The sequence below is a fragment of the Peromyscus maniculatus genome, chromosome 5 (assembly GCF_049852395.1).
Source record: "Peromyscus maniculatus bairdii isolate BWxNUB_F1_BW_parent chromosome 5, HU_Pman_BW_mat_3.1, whole genome shotgun sequence".
Classification (NCBI taxonomy): domain Eukaryota; kingdom Metazoa; phylum Chordata; class Mammalia; order Rodentia; family Cricetidae; genus Peromyscus; species Peromyscus maniculatus.
Genome location: NC_134856.1, coordinates 99,923,810 through 99,937,642, shown reverse-complemented (window position 1 = coordinate 99,937,642; position 13,833 = coordinate 99,923,810). Strand labels below are relative to the sequence as shown.

Sequence of the window (13,833 nt, the reverse complement as noted above, 5' to 3'; positions counted from 1 at the left end):
TTTCCAAAATCAGGATTTTGAGGAAACATGGATGGCAGAAACCCACTAAAATATTTTCATAAGTTTTCTGCTTGAAGCCTGGACTAGGTCCTATCCATTTACTACAGACCAAGTTTCCTTTGTAGGGACAAGATAGATGGCATTCTTAAGTGGTGTAGCTCCTGCTGGAGGAACTACTGTACAAACCTCATTTTGCCTCCTCTGTTCTGGTCCAGGCTTATTTATCTTTCTATGAGGGTGGGTCATTATGTAGAGCTCAGATAGGCTAGACACTCACCATTTTCCTTGTCCTGTTTCAGCCTCTCTTGTTGGGAATAGACATGTGCACCAGGCTTTAAAAAGCAGCATGATGGAGCAGGCTGATCTTATTTTTTCTGAAAAAAGCCACTCTCTAAGTTAAGGAGCTATGTGATGATAATTTGTACTCTAACAAATAAAATTCGCCAGAAGATCAGAGGACAGAGCCAGACACTAGATTAAACATAGAGGCCAGGCAGTGTGGCACACACCTTTAATTCTAGCATTTGGGAGGCAGAGATGTGTCTGGATCTCTGTGAGTTCAAGGCCACCCTAGACTACATAAAATTAATCTAGTCTAAAGAGAAACAGAGCCAGGCGATGATGGCTCACACCTTTAATCCCAGCATTAGGAAGGTTGAGACAGGAAGTGATATGGCTAGGCAGAGAAAGGAATATAAGGCAGGAGAGGAGTTCCACCCTTTTGGCTGAGGATTCAGAGGCACTTAGTCTAAGGATTTGTGGAGACAAGATCTCGCACCCCTTTTGGCTGAGGAGTTAGTGAGGTGAGAAGTGGCTGTAGCTGGTTTCCTCTGATCTTGAAGCATTTACCCCGATATCTGGCTCCCGGTTTTTATTATTAAAACCAATTAGGATTCGTACAACAAAGCTACAGAAGTGCCAGTTAACAATATTGTAAAGAAAAAAAAAATCTGCTTTAGGCAACATACTTTTAAAATTCAGTTTCCTGGTACCTTTTCCTCCCCCATTACCTCCCCACCCGGCTATGTAAAAAGGTCCCCCTGATGATCCACCCAGGCCTGCCATTATCGGATATTTCTCAATTTCAAACCTATTCCTTTGTCTTCTAGAAAATATCTTTTTTATTCTGTGAACTCTGAGCTTCCATCAGTTTGTGATATGCTGAACTCGATTAAATTACTAAGTGTTTAAGAACTACCAACGAACTAGCTGATGATCTGGAGTAACTATATGTAACCACTGAGCAGACAGTTTAGCCTCTTTCCAACCATACTAAAAGCCAATAAGCCATTTAGATTTTAATCTAATTATCCTGAATGCCTAGCTGATCCTTCAGCCTCTAGCTGAAGGGCAATCTTAAAGAGATGCGATGTGAGGGCATTATGTAGCTGACAGCCTTATTGGTTTAGATGTAAAGGTGAAAGTACAAAGAGAGCAGTCCCTGGGATTTTCAGTAGTCCTTTGACATTCGACTTTTTCTCCAGATTGACTTAAGGCTTTTAAAAAGAGAACTTCAGTGCTGCGGAAGCTCGAAGCTATGATCACCAAGTATATTTTTAGGTTACGATGGGTCCTTGAACTTGGGCGTACGTGTCTGGCCAGGCTAACGTCATCTCCGCCCTCTGCGGGGAGTCTCGTCTCCTCTCACAGCTGTTCCAATCCCGAGGCTGGGATAAGAGTAGCCGTCAAGGCTCGCCCGGGTCCTGCCATGACCTTTCACTGGAGGCGAGCAACCAGCACCATGGCTGGCGCCGCCGGGACACCACGGCGCAGCCCACGCCTCCTCTCCTTTCTTTAACCCCGCTCCTCTGTCCCACCCCTTCCGGGAGCGGAGCGGCTCCTGACGTCACTTCCGCCGACGGCCAGGGGAGGGGGGGGGGAAAGACCCGGCGGGAGCGAGCACGCCGCCGCGCAGCGCCTGCGTTCCCACCTCCCTGGACGGCGCCGCCACTCCCTGCCTGCGTTCCTGAACGTGACGAGCGTGCGCGCCGCCGGCCGAGCGTCGGGCTTAGGGGAAAGGCCGGAGGAGCGCGGCGAGGGGGTGGTGCGGGTGAGGGCCCCGCCAGCCAGTCGCGTCGCCCTCCCGCAGGGAGAACGCGGAGCGAAGGGAGGGGCGAGCGGCGCGCGCGGGGCCCGCGTGGAGGGGCGGAGGACAGCGGGCCGCGCCCCCGCTCCGGAAACTGCGCGCAGTGCCCTCGGGGCGCGAGGCCCAGGCCCGTCCGAGCGCCGCGGGGTGTCGCCGCCGCCGCCGCCGCCGCCGCCGCCGCCACAGGACGACGTGGACGCGCAGCGGCGGGCGACGGAGGCGTGCTGCGGTCGCGCCCACTGCCCTCCCGCGAGCTCGCCCCCGACGTCAGGACGATGGAGTGAAGCGCGGCCCGCGGTGGCACTTCCGCGTTGCGCCGCCGGAGCCCGAGGCCGCCGCCGCCGCCCGGCGCGGCCGGCGTTCTGCTGCCGAGGACAGGATCCTCCCGCGCCAGGCCCGGAGGCCGCTGCGCACACACCGCGACTGGAACCGGGGACGCGCGTCCCGATCCGGATTATCGTGGCGCGGCTCCCGGCCGGCCCTGCTGCTCGCTACCCCTCCGCCGCTGCCGCCGTCCCCCTTCCCGGCGGGGGACATGGCCAGGGTCTGACCCCGGAGGAGGCCGCACCCGCGCCGCACTCCGCGGCGGGCTCTAGGCGATGCCGAGCAGCTCGGACACGGCGCTGGGGGGAGGCGGGGGCCTGAGCTGGGCCGAGAAGAAGTTGGAGGAGCGCCGCAAGCGGAGGCGATTCCTGTCCCCTCAGCAGCCGCCGCTGCTGTTGCCGCTCCTGCAGCCGCAGCTCCTGCAACCGCCGCCGCCTCCGCCGCCTCTGCTCTTCCTGGCTGCCCCCGGCGCGGCCGCCGCCGCAGCCGCCGCCGCCGCGGCCTCCTCCTCCTGCTTCAGCCCGGGCCCCCCTCTGGAGGTCAAGCGGCTGGCGAGAGGCAAGAGGCGCCCCGGAGGGCGGCAGAAGCGGCGCCGCGGGCCCCGCGCCGGGCAGGAGGCGGAGAAGCGCCGGGTCTTCTCGCTGCCCCAGCCGCAGCAGGACGGCGGTGGCGGTGCCAGTAGCGGCGGGGGTGTGACCCCGCTGGTGGAGTACGAGGATGTGAGCTCCCAGTCCGAGCAGGGGCTGCTGCTGGGGGGCGCCAGCGCGGCAACGGCGGCGACGGCTGCCGGGGGAACGGGGGGCAACGGCGGGAGTCCGGCCTCCTCCTCCGGCACGCAGCGGCGCGCGGAGGGGTCGGAGCGCAGGCCGCGCCGGGACCGCCGCAGCAGCAGTGGCCGCAGCAAGGAGCGCCACCGCGAGCACCGGCGGCGGGACGGGACGCGCAGCGGCAGCGAGGCCTCCAAGGCCCGCGGCCGCCACGGACACAGCGGCGAGGAGCGGGCCGAGGCCGGCAAGAGCGGCAGTAGCAGCAGCAGCGGCGGCCGCCGCAAGAGTGCGTCGGCTACGTCCAGCAGCAGCAGCAGCCGCAAGGACCGGGACCTCAAGGCCCACCGCAGCCGGACTAAGTCGTCCAAGGAGCCGCCCTCGGCCTATAAGGAGCCGCCCAAGGCCTACCGAGAGGATAAGAGCGAGCCCAAGGCCTACAGGCGGCGGCAGCGGTCCCTGAGCCCGCTAGGAGGCCGGGACGAAAGCCCGGTGTCCCACAGGGCCTCGCAGAGCCTCCGGAGTCGCAAGTCTCCCAGCCCGGTGGGAGGTGGCAGCAGTCCCTATTCCCGGAGGCTGCCGCGCTCTCCGAGTCCCTACAGCCGGCGCCGTTCGCCCAGCTACAGCCGCCACAGCTCCTACGAGCGGGGCGGCGACGTGTCCCCCAGCCCGTACAGCAGCAGCAGCTGGCGGCGCTCGCGCAGCCCCTACAGCCCAGTGCTCAGGTGAGTCCTGCCCCCTACCCCTAGGAGGCCTAGGGAGGGGTTGGGTGCCTCAGGTCCTCTTCCCGGACCAGAGGAGGGTTTTCTAGTGGGGAGGGGTGCTATGCGAACCTTTGGGGGTTGGAGGGACCAAGCAACCAGCTTCAGCAGGGACGGTTTTCTGAGAGTTCAAAGTTTTAAACTTGTTGCTGTAACTGTTAGCAGGTTTCTGCAAACTGCTCTCTCAGCATTTCTAGTTAGGATAAACCCTAGGAGTAGGATAAACCCTAGGAGTAGCTTAATTCGTCTTAATACTTTTGAAACCTGTTTTATGGAGAAAAGGTTACTTTGTTGCTTATTTACTAATGGATCCCAGTACAGGGACTTATATTGTAAAGAGCAATCAGAATCGGGTGGTGATGTCAGAGTTAGGTAAGGATTGCAGATATTTCATGTAGTTAATACGAGGATGGGAAAAGCAGCTTTTGTAAAGTTTATTTTAATACTCGAAATACGTGTAAGTAGACGTTGATAGTAGTAGAGTTTGAAGAGAAGGAAAGGAATTACAGTTGAGATATTTCTGTGTCGTCTGGCTTTTTACCTGTTCTTTCAAACTCATGGTTTTAAAAAGGAGGAAAAAAATGCCTTATGTTCAACGCTCAGTTGCCAATAATATAAATGGTGGTACAATGTAACCGAGTGAATGGCTTAGTAAATTCTCAGACCACTTTAAACCTGAAACTGCTCGCTGTAAGGTTTAGACCTTTTAAGTGATAATAATCCTAATGAGTGTGTTCAGAAATTTTTGCAGATATGATTTAATCTGGTGAAATTGGAGTAAAGTTTTTATATGGCTGTTAAGCCTTGTTTGTTATACAATACTAGTCTCAAATGTGTATATTGATACCTGTCTATTATGTAGAGTGAAGAAGTGGCTTTTGCGTACTTTGTAGGTTTTGTAGATTCTTATATTAACACATCTGGGTCTTCTAGGCTTTATGGTTTGTGGTGTTATAAGCTAGTTTCAGGATTGGGGTTATTTTTCTGTTTGTCTTAGTTTGTGGTAATGCCAAATGGATACCCATCTGTAGGGACTGGTTATGTTGGTGCTCAGTGTGTAGTGCATGCATCTGTGAAATTTGCAGATCTTTTACTAACTGTCAAGTTGTGAGCAGAACGCCAAGTGTTAAACCATACAGATCGATCTGTATACATTTCTTCATAGTGTTCAAGTACGCACAAAATGCCAGTTTTAAGAATTTTGCAACTGACAACTCTGCAGCAGTTTGACTTGTACTTTTTATATGATGTTACTTTTTACTTGTAATATTTTACTTTTGCCAAAGTTTTCATTTTCTGCAATTCAGTTTGTTTTGCACACTGACTAGATTCATAACTTTAGATAGCAATTTAAGTGTGTTAATGGCAATTTTAACAATGGGTTTGTGTTTCTAGATATCTTAGTGAGTTTTTTGTTACACATTGGTGATAAGTGTGTACTATAGAGTTTGTGTGATTAGCACTGTGCATGCTTAGTAAATCTCTAAGTGCACATACTACATGCCAGCGCTAGTTCAGGCACTGCAGTGGAGCAGTGAACACAGTTACTTACTGTCCTCATGGAGCTAGCATGTAGAAAGTCCACTCACCGGGGAGTCTTTTCATGGTGTGTGTATTGACCAGCTTGATTTCCAAAGGGCTCATTTGGGAAGGAGCTTTCCGATAATATTGCCCATCATTTCTGACAGCTGGCCATGTGGTTCATGCCTGAATACATCAGTAGGTAGGAACACGTTATGCTTGGGCAGTCTGGATTGGACTTGAGTTCAGGCACTGTTTGCCCAGTTTCTTTTCTTGTAAGATTTGTTCAGTTTCTTAGCAAAACCATTGAGGACTTTTTGCTAAACTATAATAATACCTAATACTTGTCTTTTAAAAAAAAATAATTTCAAGGGATAAATGAAATTTCGCCTTTTATAAAGTATACAACCCTACAGAAATCTAAAGTGGTTGAATTCCGAATAGTTTGAATTGTTAAAAAATCTTACTGAAACAGAAATCCACATCCATGCATTTTCCAACTATAATGCTTTGGAATGGTACAAAACAAATTTGTGTACTATGCTAGTTCTTTAAAACATGGAAGATGGTTGTCATGTTTCCAAGTCTTCTCTGGATCAAAAGCTTGTCTGTCTTTTTTTTCCTTTTTTTTTTTTTTAAATGAAGTATGGTCTTAAGGTTTTTGTTGTTATTGCTGTTTGTTTTGTTTGTTTTGCATTGTGTTGCTTGTCAAATGTTCTGTTTAAAATTTGGGGCCCAGAATTAATGGCTAGTTTTATTTGAAAAACAAGATTTAGAAAGATAGCAAATGTACATACTGCTGAGGAACATGAATTCACTTGTCCAGCTTAGTGCAGAAAGTTTTATTTTCTGCTTAGGTTTAGTAGTAGAGCCAGATGATTGGCTCTTCAATGAGTAGACAAGATTTTAAGCTCCGCAGTGGCATCTAGCCTGTCTTGCCCACCATTGGGCCCTAGTGCTCAACACTGTATTTGTGTAGGATACTTATAGACACTTAATAATCGTTGAATAGCTAAGTGAAGGGAAGATAGAGTTGAGTGAACATAGGAACTGTTGCTGTTTCTGGATTACATGCTTCATTTGAATAAATAATATAGACTATGTGCTATGCTATAAGAAACATAAATATGACATTTTTCAAGCCCACATACTAATGAATTACCAATGTAGATTTTTTTAAAGGAAATGTATCTATACTCAAAATACTATTGAAATCATTCTAGAGGCTTCTACCTTCCAGCCTGTTCTTTGTTTGCATTTGTGTCTCCAGTTCTCAACTCATGCATTTTATTTCATCAGCTTTCTTAGATTAATTTCTCCTCATAAGCTGTTTAATGAATTTTTCTTTACTATTTGATTGTTGAGGTGTGTGAATTCTTAGCATCTTCCTGATAAGCCATGTAATAAATGTGAGTGTGTTGATGGAAGGAAAGAAAGGTACTGAGTGTAGTGTTCCTGTGGTAGGCACTGATCCATGGCCTAACTAGCATACAGGCTCACAGGCAAGTCCTTGTAATAGTTCCCACTGGTGGATTAGGAAACAAATACCCCCCAACACTTGAGTGATTTGCTGATGGAATAGGAAGCAAATGCTTCAAAAACTTCAGTGTTTTGCATCAAAGTCAGTTTGGATTCATATCCTGAACTGATTTGAAAGTCTTTTTAATACTGTGGTGTATTCAACTTCAGTTGGTGTTCCTGGCACCTCTCATATGGACATGTTTTGTTAAAAAAAAAAAATAACCCTTTAAGGGTACTCAAGTGTCAGTTTCGTTTCCTTGGCTATTTCTCCTCTCTCTTTAAAAAAAAACTTCGAATATTTTATTTTATGAGAGTTTTGTTGTATATATGTCTGTCACCACATGCTGGCCTGGTTCCTGCTGAGGTCAGATGATCAGAAGAGGGTGTCAGATGCTCTGGGATTGGAGTTACAGACAGTTGTGAACTGCTATGTGGGTGCTGGGAATCAAACCTGGACGCTCTGCAAAGAGCAAAAAGTGCTTTTAACCATTGAGCCAACTCCTTAGCCCCTAAAGATTTTTTTAAAAAGAAATTTTTTAGGTAGACTGAGTCAGCACTCAGGATGTTGAGACAGGAGTTGGTCAAGGTTAGCACAAACTACATTGAGACTGTATCTGAAAATACAAGAAACAAAATCAATGTTTCTGATGATGCGTTCAGCTTGATTGTTTTTGTTTGTTTGTTTGTTAATTAATTAATTTTTTTGGTAGGGCTTGGAATGAACCCAGGTTCTCTGGCTTGTTAAGTAAGCATTCCACCACTGGTTCCTTCCAGTCTCAATTTGGTTTAAAAGAACAATGAGGAGGTTTAAATCTTTGAATGGTTTTTCTATTTTGTCTTTACAAGATAGATCAGAAATATGTCTTGGAGATCTAATTATTAGTTATTGATGACTAATTTGCTGCGGGACTGTCGACTTGCAGTTATTGAAGTCAGGTTAATTACTAGCAGTAGGATAAAGTGTATATAGCTGGTTTTGACTCCATCCGTGTAGGCTCTGTTGTATCAGGGTTCAGCAGAAGGCTTTGCTGTTGAATAATACCAAGACCCTGAGAATCCAATGACTGGACCTCAGATAGAGATAAAAGTTAAGTCACTGATGTGTTACTAGCCTATTATATGGGGCACCTGGTTAAGGTTATTTTGTTCTCACAATGATGTGAAATTAGGATATTTTTAAGCTCCTGTTACAAAATGCTTCTGGTTTGATATGTATGTCATAGAAAAAGTATCAGAAATGTAAGATGGAGAATAAGTGCAGAAACAGAAGAGAATGGAACTTTGGGTGAACTGTTTAAAAGTTTCCAAAAGTGGCAGTTTTACCTTTCATTCTAACAAGATGGACCTTGCTCTTTTCTCTGGTCAATCTTTACCTCACATTTTCATCTGTTCCATCCTCATTAAATTTATTTCCTCTTAACACTAATATTTGTGTAACACCCCTGGCTGTCCTGGAACTTGCTTTTTAGACCAGGCTGGCCTCAAACTCACTGAGCTCTGCCTGCCTCTGCCTCCTGAGTGCTGGGATTAAAGGCATGCGCTGCTATGCCTGGCACCTTTTCATTCTTCTAGTCTCATTTAGGCTGTCATTATTAATGTGTTAGACTTTCTATTACTACCCTCTTTCTATCCCTCTTCATTCAGTTCCTTGAAACAGGATCTCTAGCCTAGTTTGGCCTTGTACTGGGGCAGTCCTGCCTCAGCCTCTGGCACACTAGTATTGAAGGAGTCAACTACTGTAACTGTCTCCTCCCAACCCTTTCTGGTCCATGCTTTATTATTTCTTACTGTATGGTTAAATAGTGTATCTCTTTTGTAGGATTGGGTATAAACATTGTGATACATTGTGACTTAATGCCTTTAATATTATGACCCCATTCTATCAGGATACATTTATTTGTCTGTATTTCCCTATTAACTGTTCTCTGAGCTTGAAATGGTAGAGGAGACACTGACAACTTTTTTTCCCCCATCTTTGCTGTTTATCTTTCACGGAGAACTCTTCTCAGCATCTTGATTGCTTACTCATCTGGATGTTCATTTTTCTCTCTGTGCTCCTTACAGTACTTCTGTCTTAATTAATTGGCTGACTATATTTGTTTGTCCCTACTAGATTGTAAGCTAAAAGGACAAATTTCCAAAATGTATTTGGTAGTAGTAGTTTATTTAATTCTTTAACATCTCCCTTTTCCTTCACAGAGTAAAACAAACCAATTTGTACAGATACCACCTTGAAACTTACTAGCCATTTTGGTTCACATATCTTCTAGGATTGAGGAAGTAATTGTGATTTATGGGAGAGACTTTAGTGTGTAAAAATATATACTGTACAGGTCTTGAATGTGGTTCCGAAGAGAACTGATTCTGGAAAATTGTCCTCTGACCTTTACATGCCCATGGCCTGAGTGCCCACACTTAAACAAACAATAGCAACTATATATATATATATATATATATATATTAAAGATGAGACTTTAAAAACGTCTCTCTGCCAGGTGTGGGTGGTAACACACACCTTTAATTCCAGCACTTGGGAGGTAGAGGCAGGTAGATCTCTGCATTTGAAGCCAGCTAGGGCTGCATAGCAAGATCTCCATCTCAAAAGAAAAAGGAAAACATCTTAATTTACTGGAAAATGAAGAGAATGCTTGGTCACTTTAATGTAAATAAAATAAACTCAGACCTACTGTTTATATTTGCTGTATCTTCTATTGACCAGGATAAATCATTTGTCTTTTTTTTTTTTTTGCCATTCTTTTATTTTTTTAAGTTAATTTATTTTATTTTTTTTATTTTACAATACTATTCAGTTCTACATAATAGCCACAGATTCCCTTGTTCTCTCCCTTCCTGCCCCCCTCCCCTTCCCCCCAGCCCCCCCCCCCCCATTCCCACCTCCTCCAGATCAAGGTCTCCCCCGAGGACTGGGATCGACCTGATAGACTCAGTTCAGGCAGGTCCAGTCCCCTCCTCCCAGATTGAGCCAAGTGTCCCTGCACATAAGTCCCAGGTTTCAAACAGCTAACTCATGCAGTGAGCCCAGGACCTGGTACCACTGCCTAGATGCCTCCCAAACAGATCAAGCCAATCGACTGTCTCACCTATTCAGAGGGCCTGATGCAGTTGGGGGCCCCTCAGTCTTTGGTTCATAGTTCATGTGTTTCCATTCGTTTGGTTATTTGTCCCTGTGCTTTATCCAACCTTGGTTTCAACAATTCTCGCTCATATAAACCCTTCTCTTTCTCACTAATTAGACTCCCAGCACTCCACCCGGGGCCTATCCATGGATGTCTGCATCCAGATTCCTCAGACCTTGGATGGGGTTTCTGGCCCAACTATTAGGGTGTTTGGCCATCCCATCACCAGAGTAGGTCAGTCCTGGCTGTCTCTCGACCATTGGCAACAGTCTTTTGTGGGGGTATCTTTGTGGATTTCTGTGGGTCTCTTTAGCTCTTTGTTTCTTCCTTTTCTCATGTGGTCTTCATTTACCATGGTCTCCTATTCCTTGTTCTCCCTCTCTTTTCTTGATCCAGCTAGGATCTCCCGCTCTCTTTCCCTCGACCCTCGACCTTCATTACTCCCACTCATGTCCAGGCTGTTCGTGTAGCTCTCATCCATTTCTCCGTGTCTTTCTTGGGGTCCTGTTTTCCAGGTGGCCTCACTGGTGATGTCAGTAGCAGTCCTCATTTGTCTTTCTTGATGAATTTAAATCACTTGTTATGGTCGAAAGTTTCTGAGCAGACTATCATATTTTATTTGATTGAAACCCTAGAATATAGTTACTTCTGAAAAATCAGTTGAAAGTGAATGTTGCTTAATTTTTTTTTATATAAGGTATTACCAACCTCTTTCCCTATTTGGTCCCCATCCCCCCACCCCCTTGTGGATATCACTTTCTTTTCTGTTTGGTGGCGGTAGTTACTGTTATTTTTGTTTTGGGTTGCCTTTATCTCACATGGAAATTTATAGCTTGAAGTAGATGGTGGAAGCCTAAGTACCAAGCTGGAATCAGAAATATCACTTCTTTACAGAGATAGAATTAAAACCTTGAAGTTGTGGGAGACTCAATACTGTAGATGTGTATTGCAGGATAAAATGTTAGTGAAGCAGGGAATTTATATGCAAAGGGTATTGAAAGGAACTGAAAGTTGTAATTGGGTAGTTTCTTCCCCACCCTCTGTCGCTCTGTTTTCAGTTACAGGGCACTTTCACTGGGTTACAGTGACACTTTACAGTGCATCTAGGAGTAAATTATTTCACCTCTTTTGGAGTAATATTCTCTCTCTCTCTCTCTCTCTCTCTCTCTGGTTTTTCAAGATGGTTTTTCTGTATAGTGTAATTTTCTCTTTCTTTTGATACTGCTCTTTATTTTTTACCCATTTACAAAGACAGCAGAAGCTCATAGTAGAATTTTTTCACTTAGTACAGAAAAGTATATGAAATTGAAGTGTTCTTTGCAGATTTTTTTTTTTGGTGTGTGTATAAGTGTCGTGACTGCATGTGTATATGTGTACTCACGAAGGCCTGTTACCTGAGGAGCCAGAAAAGGGCATTGGATCCCCTGGAACTGAAGTTACAGGTAGTTATGAACTGCTCTGTGAGTGCTGGAAACCTAACTTGATTCTTTTGTCAGGACAGCTAGTGCTCTTAACCACGGAGCCATCTCTTTCAGCCCTTGTAAGTGTTCTTAAATCTGATTACCTCAGGGGTAGGCATGTGACTCAGTGGTACAGACAGCCCTTGCCTAAATCTAGATACATGAATATTCTTTTTTGTTGTTGTTAATTTTTTTTATTTTTATTTTCATTGTGTGTGTGTTCCTATACCACTGCATTCTTGTGGAGGACAGAGAACAACTTGGATGAGTTGGTTTTTCTTCTTTCACGCTGTGGGTCCAGGGAATTGAACTTAGGTAGTCAGGCTTGATGGCAAGCACCTAGTGGGTACTTAAAAAAAAAAAAAAAATTAACAACAACAAAAAAGAGAGTGTGTGCTTGTGGAAGTCCAGAAGAGGATACCAGATTGCCTTGAGCTGGAGTTGTAAGCCGGAGCTGGGTGTGGGTCATTTACAAGAGCAGCAGTCACTCTTAACTGCTGTGCCATATCTCCAGTTCCCTAAAGTACATCATCATTATTATCATTATTACTCCTTTAAATATGTATCTGTGTGTGGGTTTGTGCAGTGCACATGGAAGCCAAAAGCTATTGGATCCCCTGGGGTTAGCGTTGGAGGGGTTGTGGGCTGTCCGATGAAGCCATCTCTACAGCCTGGATTTTCTTTTTATAAGGCTAAATAGTATTTTATTCTGTATATATGCACCACATTTTCTTTATCTGATCATCTGGTGGTGGATACCTATGTTACTCCCTATATGAGAGTATAAAGTTTTAGTTCACTGATTTCAGTTCTTTGGGATTTATATGGAAAAGTCAAATTACTGAATCATGTGATAATTCTATTTCTAAAGTTTTGAGGAACCATCATATTGTTTTCGGTAATGGCTTTGTTAATTTACATTAGCACCAACAGTGCAAAATAGTTCTTTTTCTCCAGTACCCCACCATCCCATTTCAGTTTTGTTTTCAGTTTTCTTAAGATAATACAGAACATCTTCCCAAATGCTTATTTGCCCTTCCTTCTTTTTTAATTGTTTCAATTTTTTTTTTTTTTTATATTTTGGAATTGAATTGCTTTAAACTACTGTATACTGGGTACAAATAAATTCTGCAAATGTCTTGTCTTTGGCATTTTAACTTTCATAATTTATAAAATTGGGTTAAAAATAGTTTGTCTAAAATACTTGGTGAAAAAGATTTTCTCCTTGCTTCTAGTGTTCATTTTATCAGGTATTTACATTAGCATACTTACATTTCCTTCCTCCTTGCATATTCTTGTTAATAGATTTATTTTTAGACACATATGACACATGTATTATATATAGACACAGGATTTTAAAATGTGGAATCACATTTACTTATCTACCTTTTCAATTGCTTTTCATTCCTTTGTATAGGTCCAACTTTGTATGTTGGATTTCCTTTGGCCAGTGTGATAGATTTCTTATAATGCAGTCTGCTAATCTGGAATTAGAAGTCTATTTTGAAAGATACTTCTCTTGACTATGGAATTCTAAGTCAGTATTTTTTCTTTGTCAGTGTTTAGACTTGTCCACATTTGGCTTTCATAGTTTGATGAAAAAAATTTCACTGTTTTTTTTTTTTTACATCTTGTGGTTTTTTTTTTTTTAAAGTTAGTATCTCTTAACATCTAGCACACTATGTGACAGTTAAGTACCCAGCAAGTGATAGATATTAACCTCATTTAGACGAGAACACATTCAACACCAACCACCATTTCTTTAAATGTGTTAATATTAACAAGGTGTAAAAGACCAGAGAATCAAATTTGTGTGTGTCTTTATGTAAATTAGGCAAGAGTCCCCCGATACTCTGACTGTCTTTCCTTTTTAGCTTTAAAAACACATCTCAGGTCATGGTTCAATGAAATACGAAGATCGTTTAAGCTCAGTAGAGTAGAAGTTGTTAGAGCAAATATGTAAACGGTTAGTTATGTGTCTTTAAAAAAATGTATTTAAGGAACCTTGAAAAGAAACACATTTTTAGACTAAGTACAAAATATTTGTTGCTATTTTCTAATTTTAAAAATAATGTCCTTATTGAGATGTGATTTACATTCCACACAGTTTACTCTTTAATATTTTTATTTTCCTTACAAGTTTCTTGAAACTTCTTACTATTTTGCCCATGTCGGCCTTCAACTCCTGAACTTCAGTTTTCCTCCAGCTTTAGCCTTTTTCTGAAGAGGGTGAGCACAACTTTCCCTGGCTGTGGATTT

General features: G+C 44.4%; 1 protein-coding gene across 7 annotated transcripts in view; it reads left to right on the top strand.

Annotated features, from left to right (window-relative positions):
* Positions 1-2,546: 2,546 nt before the first annotated feature.
* Positions 2,547-13,833, top strand: part of Cdk13 (cyclin dependent kinase 13) — a 104,861-nt gene continuing 93,574 nt past the window's right edge. For 3 of the 7 annotated variants that reach the window (XM_015998701.3, XM_076572962.1, XM_076572959.1), the window contains exon 1: positions 2,547-3,899. In XM_015998701.3, the coding sequence (XP_015854187.3) occupies positions 2,686-3,899 (1,214 nt within the window). In that variant the 5' untranslated portion in view covers positions 2,547-2,685. The remainder of the gene's footprint in view (positions 3,900-13,833) is intronic. The other 4 variants (XM_076572961.1, XM_076572964.1, XM_076572960.1 and 1 more) reach the window with 2 other exon arrangements.